At 34.9% G+C, this 14337-nt stretch overlaps 1 protein-coding gene across 2 annotated transcripts in view; it reads right to left on the bottom strand.

Annotated features, from left to right (window-relative positions):
- Positions 1 to 4504: 4504 nt before the first annotated feature.
- The window catches only part of LOC132098668 (metabotropic glutamate receptor 8-like), a 181965-nt gene continuing 172132 nt past the window's right edge, over positions 4505 to 14337 (bottom strand). The window contains exons 10-11 of one of the 2 annotated variants that reach the window (XM_059504771.1): positions 8320 to 8566; positions 4505 to 5184 (exon numbers count right to left, since the gene is read on the bottom strand). In XM_059504771.1, the coding sequence (XP_059360754.1) occupies positions 5132 to 5184; positions 8320 to 8566 (300 nt within the window). In that variant the 3' untranslated portion in view covers positions 4505 to 5131. The remainder of the gene's footprint in view (positions 5185 to 8319; positions 8567 to 14337) is intronic. The other variant, XM_059504772.1, reaches the window with a different exon arrangement.

Genomic DNA, 14337 nt, shown 5'->3' with positions numbered 1-14337 from the left:
GTGTGTTTATGTCCACTTTTCCAAATGACCAGCAGGGAATTTAAAGGGAGGCTTTCTGCTGAGATGCTTCTGCATATTTTGGTGTGCAGCTTGAAAGTGTCACAGTCCAAAGCACTGGACTTAAATCAATAACCCTGAATATCGCCTGAAGGTCAGAAAATATGGAGGGGAGCAGAATTCATCAAGCAACCAGACATGAAACCGAAGGGATTTTCATAAATTTTGCACATTTTATGGTAAAAGGTCAATGACTCCTCAAGAACAAAAGGTGTTTTGTCTTTATAATTTACTTCCTCCTCAAGGACCTTCAGAATCTTAGTTTTTGGACACCCACACTGAATCCATATGAACAAATGCCTTAAACTATTTTTAGACCATTAAACGAACAGTTCACCCCCAAAAAAACGTAATTTGCTGAACATTTACTTACCCCCAGGCCATCCGAGTTTGTTTCTTCATCAGAACACATTTGGATAAATTTAGCTTTATATCATTTGCTTTCCATTTTATCCTCTGTAGTGAATGGGTGCCATCAGATTAAGAGTCCAAACAGCTGATAAAATCCTCACAATAATCCACAAGCAATCCACAGCACTCCAGTCCATCAGTTAATGTCTTGAGAAGCGAAAAGAAGAAAAAAAGATGAAACAAACTCATCTACATCTTGGATGGCCTCAGGGTGAAAGATTCCTTTTAGAGTCTCAGTTCTCATAACTGTTATGCAAATTCGTGTTAAAAAAAAAAAATTAAGTATGAAATATTAACAATGTAAATTATTTAAAAGGTATTTGTTGTACTGTCATTAAATGTAATGTTTTATTTTGTATATATTTTTTAATTAATAAAAATGTTTATTAAACGCACATTGTTGTATAAAATAATGTAAATGGTTTAACAAGAATAGGATAGATTTTTTTAAACAATACATTTAATAAAAATAAATTAAACAGAATTTCTGCATATGCACCTCATAAGAAATGTTTCAATATCTCCTTGATATTTCTAAGCTCATACATCAGAGGCTCTCTATAAAAATGTTTCCATATTTGCAGAAAAAAAAAACACCTCAACCATAACCCTGCACATTCTTCAGTTTCTCTTGCATGGAGGGAACACGACCTCAGCCGAGCATGACAAACCAGAGCTTCACGAGCACAGTTCACTGCCAGCTTTGGGATTTTTGCAGCGTGCGGCCATTTCTCACTGATGCTGTCAAGATGATAAAGATTCTGTGAACTGATCCTGTGTCTGCAAGCCCACATACAGCGTGCCTGTGGCTGCCGTGTTGTACTGCTGCAAGAACACTTTGAGAAGACATGACGAGGGGGTTTATGCTGATGCTTTAAGAGCATGATTGACAAGTCTGTCGTGTAAAATTTCATGTAAAAGACTATGCAACTTATAATAAAATTTCCCTTGATATTTTGGGATCAAAAAGCCAAATGCACTATGCAACTAGATTGTCCACAGCACAAAAAGACCGTCTACTGAAGAAAAAAAAAGACTTATTCTCAAAACATCAACACATGACCACCCATGTTTACTGAATATTGCCTGAAGGGCAGAAAATCCACGGGGATGCAGAATAAATCAAGCAACAGGAAACAAAACTGACAGGATTTATCATTTGACCACTAAGAGATTTGTTTAGAATGTTTTTCTTTCTTTCTTTTAAACATTGCTTGATCTGTACATATTTCTCTCAAAACAACATTTTCACTGGAGAAAGCAATATATTGGATTTTAGACTCATATTTTAGTAGGAAGCAAAGGTTTGAAGTTAAAACCACTTTAATGATGGATTTGTATCTTACAAACATCTAACTTTTCACTTCACAATACTTGCTTGTGGAGTATTGTGATGTTTTTATCAGCTTTTTTGACTCTCATTCTGACGGCACCCATTCACTGCAGAGGATCCATTTGTGAGCAATTGATTGAATGCAAAATTTCTTCAACGGAAAAATTTGAACCAAACTTATCTTTATGTTTTGGGATAAAATGGTGAAATGTACTATGAAAATATTCTGTAACTTTCATCCACGGCATCTATTGAAAGTAAGTAGCAAAAAAACAACTTATTTTCAAAACATTAACACATGACCAGCCATATTTACACATCAACCCTTGGTGTTTTTTTTTTTGTTTGTTTTTTTTTTTTTTTAGTCACATGAGGTAATAGATAAAGGATAGATACTGTGAAGAACTAACCATAAGAGTAAAAATGTTTGCCAAACCTTATACTGCTCTTGATTGTATGGAAACTTCACTGCAGATCTTTATATGTCCGCCATGTAAGAAATGAAGATGAGATGGTGCCAACTTTACTGAATCCAAACAGCCTTGCAACCTGCAGAACTGTGAGAGCAGACCAAAGCACAGAAGCTCACATGCGAAGTCTTAAAGGGACAGCGACATAAAAATAGCCTGTTTACTCCTAAACGTTCAAAGACATGGTGAGAAACTATCATGCAGATTATTTTAGTAAGTTATTTTAGGAAACAAGCATTTACATTTATTATAATAAAAGTTACTGATGGTTTTCAGTGGTACGATTCTGTATCATATATGCCATGTGTGTGTTCATATGCCGTTAAATCCCAAGCACTCCGATCGTAATTAACCAGATGAAGCACCAGTAACACTTCCATCTCGATGCTATTCAGGGAGACAAAATGATTGACAGCTATGCAATTTCTGACAGCTCGCTCATCCCATGTGTGGTGTTTTTCTAAACACATTGGAGCCATTCATATGTTCACTGTCTTGTACCGATGCTGAGGGAGAAAAATCACAAAGCTGTGAAAAAAAAACAACAGAACAATGAGACGCAGCATTACTGGATTGACATTTTGAAAAAGACGGCCACAAAACTGAAATTTTTTAGGGAAGTTTAAGATTTCGCGATATTAGGGAAGAAAATTATCTGCACGTGAGAATAAACATAATATTACATTCTAAGCAGTATAAATGCTGCTCTAGATGGTTACATAAATGCAAGGGGAAAAAAACATGCAAATAAATTAAAAAAAGTAAACCAATCAGAATTCACTATACAAATAGTTAAAATTAAAATAAAATACATTTTTAATCCATGAAAAAAAAAAATAAAGATATCAACATACATACCTAATTAATTCCTGAATATTTCTGAGAAGCAAAAGACAATAAACGCAGTGTTCAGCATGAGATTTTGGAGCTTGTCTCACTCATAAGTGTCTCTTTCATACAGGTTCCCCAGAGAGATTTCGTCTCATAAAACAACTGACAAAATCTATTTCTACATTCATATTCGGGTGCAATTGTGTTTCTGTCTGGCAGCTGGAAGTCTAGAGATTAAACTTATTTCCCGCCTCATCCTCCTTTGGGGACGGCCATTCTGGGCCCCGCAAACAATAAATTGGCGCTTCTACTCACAATTATTCTGTTTTCACTGCTGCTAAATCTTATTAGGCAAAACTAACACACACAAAAATAGCTTTCCACGGGTCGGGCGAGAAGCAAAGTTGAGGATGAAAAACACAGAGAGGCACAGATATACTCATCTGAATTCACAGTTCCCTGCTTGGGAAAACAGTTTGACTGGAACTGTTTTGAATTAAGGATGTATTTAGAGTATCATAATAGTCTGTTTTAGTGCACGATTTGGGATTAAAAAGCATGATGCTCATTAGTGCGAAATGCAAACATGTAAATGCTATGATCATAAAACAAAGCATGAAAATATCATCTTACTAAGACATTTTTGGGAGATATAGAGTGAAAACTGATATTTACAGTATATGCATTTTAGGCAAGTTGTATTTTCTATTGTTATAAAAATCTCACTTATTTACATTACAAGCTATCAGAATTTTTTACTTTTTTGGGCATATAAATATAAGCAACTGCAATACATTGCATAACGTGTGTCAGGCTGTACAGGGTTAACAGCATAGCCAAATGATTTTATCACACTAGTCTTATGTTTACATGTATAATGTTTAAGTCTTAAGGCTATACTTTTAAACAAGTGCAGTGATTTAATGTTTATCTTTATGAGGGATCATGCATCTTTTGGTTAATCTGTCTTTTCTAGCTGTTCATGATCACTGGATGAGAAATCAATTTTACAGGAATTTCACAAGGAAACAATTTCTGGCAGATGAAATAAATACACTGTAAAATGAGTATAAAATGACTACAAAATCAAAGATTATTGGAGCATGTTTTACCAGAAATACTATTTCAGTCTTTTTTACATACAAATGATATTATAATGTTTAAGTCTACACCAATAGGTGTACAGACTTTTTATATATATGTTTTTTTTCTTGGCCCACAAATCCCAGTTCTCTGGTATTTTCAGGTTTTCCGTGACCGTGCTAATTTTGTCCTCTGCAATGACTTGCTCAAGATTCAAAATAGAGTTTGCATTTTGGCCTCTGGTGGTGACTGATTACGAATGAGAGCGATGATAAAATAAAATAAAATATCACTGTCAAATAGACATCTAACAATGCTACACATTTGCAAAACATTCCTTTATTATAAATAAATCTTCATTTTTTTTTTTGGTATAAAAACTAGCATGCTTCAACCATGGTATTTTACAGCTTCACAACCCCACAGTTACAATTCAGTCAGCCAATACAAGACACGTCATCTCAGAATGCAGGTTTCTGACAAAGTGGGACAAGAATGAAAAAATCTGCACGACCACAAAAATACAATAACAACAAACATCTGACTCTGGTAGTTTTCATATATTTTCTCATTTTTTACATCCACATTTCCAAAGCTTACCGTGAACGTCTCCACCTGCAGAATGTTTACACGATTATTTGTGGAAAGTTATTTTTTTCCGTATGACTGCAAGACTGCACCTTCAGTTTTGTGAGTGTGTGTGTGTGTTCATGGCAGGATCGGTAGCTGTTGAACGCAGGATAGCAGTCTAACTGGAAGGTCCCATAAGCCCGTTCATGTTTCAGGATGCTGCAGGTTTTAGACTGATGCAGAACGATATAAAAATCTCATGCTCAGATGCCCATTCCAGGTCCATCTGCCTGTCTGCGCATGACATGTCACATGATAGACACCCTGCTTCAGACAGGGCCCCGCCCTCGGCTCCGCCCACAGAGAGTGTTTCCCTTCAGATGGCATGATTGCTGTAGCTGACGTATGTCATCTTGGTAGAAGATGCTGCTGGAGGGGAAAATACAAAGGAGAATCACATTCACTCGACCATATATGCAATACCTGCATATCATAAAAATCTTCCAAAAAGGTTTTTTTTTTTTTTTGCAGCGATTCTATAGAAGTGGGTCCCTAAACAACCCTTCCATTAATATATATATATATATATATATATATATATATATATATATATATATATATAAAATCTTTTCTTGCATGAAGAACATTTTCAAAATCTATATAACTTTTTCCCACAACAAAGAACTTAAGTGTGCTCTGATTAGGCCTAATCAGATTTAGATAATGCAGAGGAGCAAGCCGATTGATCAGAACCAACTTTGAAAGTGTGACTTGAGCTGAACATTAACTTGCATGTGATGCCGCCAGTGTGAAAGCACATTGGGCTCGTGCTGCTTCAGCTCTGCTTGAGCATCCAGTGTGAAAGAACACGTAGTGAATCATTTTCTCGTTTTTTCCCTGCCAGTTATAAGCAGAGAACAGAGGGTAGGCTACTACATTTGAAAATATAAAATCCATCTTTGCACTTGTGATCGTAAGAACGACCCACAATATGCGTTACTCTTAACTTCACCAAATTCTACATGTGAACAGTCAATAGCAAATAATATTCTCACAGGCTCCGATTCAGAAGCGCCTGTTTGTTCTAGTAAAGTTGGAATTGCCCCATTTTTTGTGCAAAGCCGGCCTTCTACTCTCTCAGGTTCAAGAAACTGTCCTCCATGAAATGTACTGCAAACACTCGAACGTTTGTGTCTACTGTTCTGGAATAGTGTTGTAAATAAATCTTACCCACTGATTCCTAATTGCATTCACTTTCAGAAGGCCAAATAAAGTGCTTTTGCTTTCATGTAGAAACACACAGCCTCTCCACAAAATAGCAGCAACAACACTACTGCCACACCTGAAAGAATGCCTTCTTGCTTTGCCTGTATATTTGGGCGGCATTATGCAAAAATTTCAACATGACATAGATATACGAGTAACATTTGATCGAGGCATTTATATATATATACAGTATAGACAAAAAGTTTGGACACACCGTCTCATTCAAAGAGTTTTCTTTATTTTCATGACTATGAAAATTGTAGATTCACACTGAAGGCATCAAAACTATGAATTAACACAAGTGGAATTATATATGGAATTATATACATAACAAAAAACTGAAAATATGTCATATTGTAGGTTCTTCAAAGTAGCCACCTTTTGCTTTGATTACTGCTTTGCACACTCTTGGCATTCTCTTGATGAGCTTCAAGAGGTAGTCACCTGAAATGGTCTTCCAACAGTCTTGAAGGAGTTCCCCGAGAGATGCTTAGCACTTGTTGGCCCTTTTGCCTTCTGTCTGCGGTCCAGCTCACCCCTAAACCATCTCGATTGGGTTCAGGTCCGGTGACTGTGGAGCCCTGGTCATCACTCTCCTTCTTGCTCAAATAGCCCTTGATGCCTTCAGTGTGACTCTACAATTTCCATAGTCATGAAAATAAAGAAAACTCTTTGAATGAGAAGGTGTGTCCAAACTTTTGGTCTGTACTATATATATATTTTTATGGGCGACTATGATCCTTCGCAGATCTTCCAAATGCACAAACAGCTACATACTGTAACACACACTAAAGAAAAAGGAAAACATGGAAATGCATCAGATGCCCCATTTAAAACTAATCTAGTTAGTGTATCATTTAGCATTTAAAAATATTGTTATACAAAGTTTAAACTTGGCTGGTAAACAAATCTTCATTGTAGTCGCTTTGTTTTTAATAAACACTCTCAGATTTTTTAAAGCAAATAATTCAATAATTCATCATAACACTCAACCCAGCTAACAGGGAACATTCTCAGAACTTTGACGAACATTCTCTCAAAGTTATGAACAAACATCTTTCCAAACATTAGTAGAACATTCGTTCAAAGTTATTTGGAATTTGAGAGTGTTTTAAAAGTGTGATCACAAAAATTTATATTTGTAATGTTTTCAAAAATATATTTTCCAGAAATATTTTAGTCGGATGTTTGTTAAACGTTTTTAAATGTTAAACCCTTTTTAAACTTTTCAGAATGTTCAGAGAAAATTCAAAAGAGGAGTTCCCATAATGTTTGCAAAATGATAAAATGGAATGTGCCCTTAACGTTTGCAAAACCAAGAGAAGAATTCCTTGTTTTGATACTTTAATAGGAAAGTTAGCAAGAACATTGTGTAAAGGGTTACAGAACAAATCTGTGTCACTAAAATGAATTTTAAAACTCCAACACTACTGGCTGCCTTCATTTCTGTTCCCTCCTCCAAATCCTTTCTAAATAAAATGATCACAAAGGCCAAGGATCAAATAAAAACTTGTCTAATTTAGTCTGCAAAAGTTTTGGGTGGTCTTGATACAGAAACATGAGTTGCGCTTTAATGTTTCATAAGGCAAAGCATCCCCTGCAGCACAGAACAAAGTAATTGGCTTGATGACTTAAAATGGGCTTATTTCCCCTCAAAGCCTTGGATCACTTCTGAGTGATTACATTTTCAACACTGCATAATCCTGCACTTTGGAGAACAAAATAATGTAAAAAAAAAAAAAAAAAATTCCAAAAGAGCCGGAAATTGATCAAGCTGGCAAATAACGCAGCTAGTTGGATATGCTAATCAAACCGCAAACACTGTTATAACACTCCAGCAAACATCTCAGCGGTAAACTTTTGGTCTTTCAACAATACTTGTGAAAGTATACAATACTAAATAGCTGTTCTACATACAGCAGGAACATTTATTGAACATGAGGAGGAAAAAATGCGACGCTAACAGTGACCACAGCAGCACTGGATTATCAAAGCAAATTTCCTATTCATTTTCCACATTAATAAAAAACGTTAAGCCTTGAATCAAAGCAGCTGGCTCTGAAAGGAATCATGGCATTCGATTTAAGGCGAAACTTTATCTAAAAAATTAGAAGAAAAAGACTTTTCTGAGTGAGCTATTCCGTAAAGCAATTGGAATGAATAAAAGCAGTCTGTTTTTTGTGTCTTTCCATTACAGCTTCTTATTAACATTGTGACCAAGTGCTCAAGGTTAAGTGTGTCTTGAAAGGTTTCTGTATGAAAATTGCTTAATTCGGTCTACATGGGTGAAATACTCACTGTTGGTCTCCATGCTCTCACAAAGCTCGGTCTTCACTTCCCCGTTGGGCCGGTCGCTTCCCTTCTGTACGAGTTTCCCTGACATGGCGGCAGCAGTGACGATGGCTTTGAAGCTGCGCTTGCGTTTGGGCACGTTCTGCTCCGGGTGGAAGATGATGATGTAGACTTTGGGCATGTACAGCATCCCCAGAGACACAGACGCGCTGAGGCTGAGAGAGATGGTGAGGGTGGTGGTCTGGATGTACATCTGGAAACAACACACATCAGATGGGAACAGAGAGAGAGAGAGAGAGAGAGAGAGGGAAAGGCAAGGTAAGTCAGAGATGAACCAGGTCTGTAGTTTGAAGTCTCTCTAGTTATAACAATCAACTGTTTTAAACCAATTTTTGGTCTTTTTACACAATTTAAAACCTTCAGAACTGTAACAACACCTGCTGTGAGGCCTAGTTTGTACAATAAAGTCATCATCATCAAAAAAAAAAAAAAATTACGTTTTATACAGATTTATTAGTAATGGAATAATGTAATAACAACAATAACACAATGACATTTAACAAAAATAAATAGATAAATAAATTGATAAATCATGCCAGGAACATTTTTCACACGACAATCAAATTACAAAAAAATCTAAATTATAAAATGAATAAATATTGCTATATTTAATAAAAAAATACAAATAATAATTGAATATTAAACTAAATTTAAATAATTACTGCAATGTGAAAAGTATTTAAATGGTTGAAGCATTTGTATTATTTGTTATACTGCCTTTAATTACAATTTAAATGTGAAAATAACAATAAAATAAATAATAATAATAAAATAATAATAAAAAAGGTATTTATTTTTACAATATATTAAATCCATCAATAAAAGTGTCAGAAAATAGGAGCTAAATATTTTCCGACCCTAGGTCGTTTTTTGATGTTCAAATCAAAGAATAGAAACGTGATGTAGGAACATTTTTGAGTCAGAAATTGCTGGCAAATTTCACAAGTAATTACAAAAAAATTGCAAGTAATATTTAGGGATGACATTTTGAAATAGAAACACTGAAAGAGTATTTCTTTGTCAAATGAACAATAATAATCTGTATTATTTATTTAACTTTGAAAAATCATTATTACAGGACACGTGTATTTGCTGTTCACAATGCAGGCATCTTGAATTTGACAAGGTATCACAGAAACCCTGAGACCTCCACACACACACACACACACACACACACACACACACACACACACACACACACACACACACACACACACACACACACACACACACACACACACACACACACACACACACACACACACACACACACACACACACACACACACACACACACACACACACACACACACACACACACACACACCAAGAGTTCTCAGATGCTGGAAGCATAATTAGCAGCTGATAAGGACACATGCTCACACTCAGAGACAGATTTACAACTTTCCTTAATTAGAATCTAAAAATGAAAGCTCCTACTCAATTAACAGAAACAAGCACACACAACACGCTCAGTCCTGTGAACACACGCACACACACAGGCGAACAGAAGAAGAATCCTCAAAGGCTGAGCACTCATGTGTATCTTTGTCTCCAGCAGGGGGTAAAAATCACAGAGAACAACTGCTAGCAGATGCCAAGACACGCTTCATTCCAAATGCACAGTCAAAAACAGACACAGATAATAGTAAGTGTGCTAATGCAAAAGCGTAATGAAAAGCATCTATATAATGATCCGTAACGGGACTGGACTAGATGGCATTGGCGGGTGTGCTAACGTGTTCAGAGTGGACATCAGAGACAGTCCACTGGGGTAAATGCTTAGTGATATTTACAGAACAAACAGAAACTGGAGGAGCGAGATCTTAAAATATGAGCTGCCAAACGGGATGGAGACATGTTATGTTAAGTGTTCAGTCAACACTAGATAAGGCCTAATGCAGAAGGCAAACATACCTAGTGAGCTACTAACTACAGTACATAGAGTGCTGCTTTCTAAGTGAAATCAAATCAAAATATGAAATAACCTCGTAAATAGAGCAAATTATATTTGGAACTCTGGATCACAAAACCAGTCATAAGGGTAAATTTTTTGAAAATGAGATTGAATAAAAAGATTTCCATTGATGTATGGTTTATTAGGATCGGACAATATTTGGCCGAGATACGACTATTTGAAAATCTGGAATCTGAGGGTACAAAAATATCTAAATATTGAGAAAATCGCCTTTAATGTTGTCCAAATGAATTCTTAGCAAAGCATACTACTAATCAAAAATTAAATTTTAATACATTTATAGTAGGAAATTTACAAAATATTTTCATGGAACATGATCATTACTTAATATCCTAAGAATTTATGGCATAAAAGAAAAATCAATAATTTTTACCCATACTATTTATTTTTTTATTATTGCTACAAATATACGCCAGCGATTTAAGACTGCTAATAGATTTCTTATAGGGTATGGTCTACAGTTTTTACTTTTATACAAAATAAATACTCTTATTTATCAAGGATGCATTAAACTGATTAAAAGTGACAGTAAAAACATTTATAATATTACGAATTTGAACTTTAACTTTTTTTTTTCAATATTGATAAGAAGAAATGTTTCATGCGAAAAACAAAAACAAAGAATAAATTGCATATAAAAATAAATTCAAATAGAAAACAGTTTTTTTTATTTTTTTTTATTATAATACTATTTCACAAATTTAGATTTTTTTACTTTTTTTATCAATAACAGAATATATATTTACTTTCTAATTTGTGGTAGAGTAAATGTTTATATCATATTTACACACACACACACACACACTCGACTTCTAAGTTCAGGATTTGCAGGTAATCACCTGAGACCAGCTCCGCACATATCGATCCAAAGTAGTCTGACACACTACATACAACTCAGCATTAATTTGCTTCTAGATCAAAGAAATCCCATCAGACTAACAACCTTCCCGTTGATACCCGTCAGAGGAAACACTGCTCATTAAATATAATCACCAAACTCCTGAGTTCTCACTAACTTCAGCTTTAAACAGCTGCTTTTCTGGCAACAGCTATAGAATGCATGACAACTCTGATTCTATTTGCCATCATCGTCTACTCTGCAGGAATATAATGTATTGATCTGCGCGACTGTGCTGTATTATGACCAGCGGCTCTGGCAGAAATGCCTCATATCAGTGGCTTTTGCTGTTAGAACTTAATACTCCCTCAAACCCTCAGGATCTAGACAGAACTATAAGAGTCACTCATCCACAGAGTCTTCACAACTCAATAGAAGCTTTATTTTTATTTATTTATTTTTTAAATCTTCACTTTTCACTTTAATTTTAGTTACGTTTTAGAAATGTTGTTGTGTTATTGTCTTTTTTTTTATGTCTGTATATTTTTTATCATTTTCAAGTTTGGTTTTTATTTTATTTTAGCGCAACAAAACAAACTGAATGAAAATGTGAAATTATGCCTTTTAAATATATATTTTAGTACAGTAATTTTATTTCAAGTAACAAAAAAATGTTTTATGTTATATGTAGTTTTAGCTGACTATAATAACCCCAATTTCTTAATATTTTTGTTTTAAATAAAAACAACAGATATAGTGTTTAAAATGAACTTTTTAAATAGTTTACTGAAGTTTTAAGATCTGTGTTGTCACAATAGATAATGTCTTCAAAATTATATTATATCATACAGTGTTTGAATACATTTTACTGATTGATTGATTGATTTAATTTTATTCATTATAACAAATATATTACTTTTCTTTCATTACCAAAGGTCGATTTATACAGTTTTCTTTCTTTGTGCCAGAAACAGTCATATTAATCAGTTGGATGTGTTAACAGCAAAAGTCGATTTGTTTGAAGATCAGTCATTTTGGTTCTAGGCAGGACATTTAAAGTACTACAATTTTAACAATCAATGTTAATTTGATTCCTCTATATATGACCCCCGAAGCTCTTTAAAGTCAGAATAATAATTGAAATTGAATTCTTTAAATCTAATCTCAAAGGGTTTTTAAAACATTTTCCAGCGTTTTAATAGAATTAGCCCTATATAAGCCAGAGTTATAATTAAAACAAAAATCACACCAGGACCAAGTGAATTTCTGAAGTAACATAAAGAGGCTGAGAGCATATGACTGAATGAATGAACGCCTTCACACTGAGCACTTCATCACGTCGATTACACAGTAGATCCTCAGGAACTCTTGAGGTCTGAAGTTAAACAGAAGATTGTAGCATACAGAGCTGTATTTAGAGTCTAAATTACACTTCTCCTTAATGCATTCAGAACCAGGGACAAAGAAAATGGTGTAACTGCTGTGTATTCAATTCACAGTATACAGTTGTATACACATTTCCCCACATGATCAGACCTGTGAAGTCTGGAAGAGAACTATAGTGTACAGTACACTAGATCATAGATGCATTGCTGTCTATATAAGTGATTGATTTGGAACATAGAGTTTGCCACTGTGTATTCATTTTTCTTAAAAATGCCATCTAGATGAGCATCTCTCTAGCTTTTGGATCAGAGTTTGTGTGGTTATTGGCGAGGAGGTCTATTTCCTTTCCGCCCACACAAATAGAACGACAGATCGCAATAAAATTAGAATTACTGTTGCTGCATGATCTGATAGTGAAGCACACACACACACACACAGAGCTCATGTTATGCTCTGTCTCCAGAAGCGACCTGCGTGGTGTCTGTCATTCCTCTGCCTGCCAATTCCCCTGGTGTTTCATGAAGCCTCTCAATGCCACCGTGTCACTCTTAATTAGTTTTGAAGGATCCTCATACAGAAGCAGCCAGCAGACTCTCAGCCTGGACTTCTAATAGTTCTCCGCTTCCAAAGCCTGCGGCTCACAGAACTCATTTGAACAGGTTTGTAAAGGCTTTTTCTCAGGTGATTGCAGATGTTATTTTCTGGGGCAGTGCGCACAACCCCATGTGTACGTGACTGAGGGTGGGCAGACGGGGAGTTTGGGAGAGTAAATGTAAAATTAATTCTAAAAACAGATCATATAACTACCGTATAATTAGATAAATAAAACTAATAGATAAAAATGAATTAAATCTATATAGACAAATCAAAATGTCAAATTGATATAGCCCTAGAGCATAAAATCTGCATAACTGATAAACTCATGTATCTCAAAGCATCAGAACCTTTATTTTAACTGCACTAAGCATATATGCACATGTGTAATAAATTCATGCTTTTCATCTCAGACAAAAACATTGTGTGACACACTTGTCGAGAGCAACCAAGCTAACTTTGTGTGAGCCACTCATGGCATGCAAAGGTACTATTATATATATATATATATATATATATATATATATAATACATTTCCAGCTGAATTGTCAATGTTTTCTCAGCAGCTTTAGTGGATTCATACTTTAATACTAGCATGAAAAAAAACCACCGGCACATTGACAACATCTGGTCATCATAAACAGGTGCGTGAGATTTCCTGCAGTCATTCATTTGAATAAGTGAAAAAATCCTCTTGCTCATTTATGTCACTAAAGTCCAACTGGAGGCCAACTATGAAAAACGAAGAACTCAATTAAATAAAATTTCAGAGGAAATGTCTGACATGATGTGGAATTAATGTTCATAACAGATTTGCATCAGAGTGGAAAAGCTTTCTAAACTGTGTGTGAATCTTTGTCAGGGAAATTAACTTCACAGAAAAAAGTTTAAAAACCACTTAAAACATTTAAATCAACATGAAATTGCGTTCACGACCCATTTAACTTCTGTAATACTTGTTTTTAATGGAAGAAAATATTATGCAAGTATAAAAATTCATATTTACAAACAGCTATATACTTAGACTATTATGTGAATGTTAATTGATGGACTGAATCGGTGCGGATTACTTATGGATTATCGCAATGTTTTTATCAGCTGTTTGGACTCTCATTCTGACGGCACCCTTTCACTGCAAAGGATCCATTTCTGAGCAATTGATTTAATG

This window comes from Carassius carassius, chromosome 22, assembly GCF_963082965.1.
Source record: "Carassius carassius chromosome 22, fCarCar2.1, whole genome shotgun sequence".
NCBI classification, from domain to species: Eukaryota; Metazoa; Chordata; class Actinopteri; order Cypriniformes; family Cyprinidae; genus Carassius; species Carassius carassius.
This window is presented reverse-complemented; position numbering and strand designations above follow the sequence as displayed.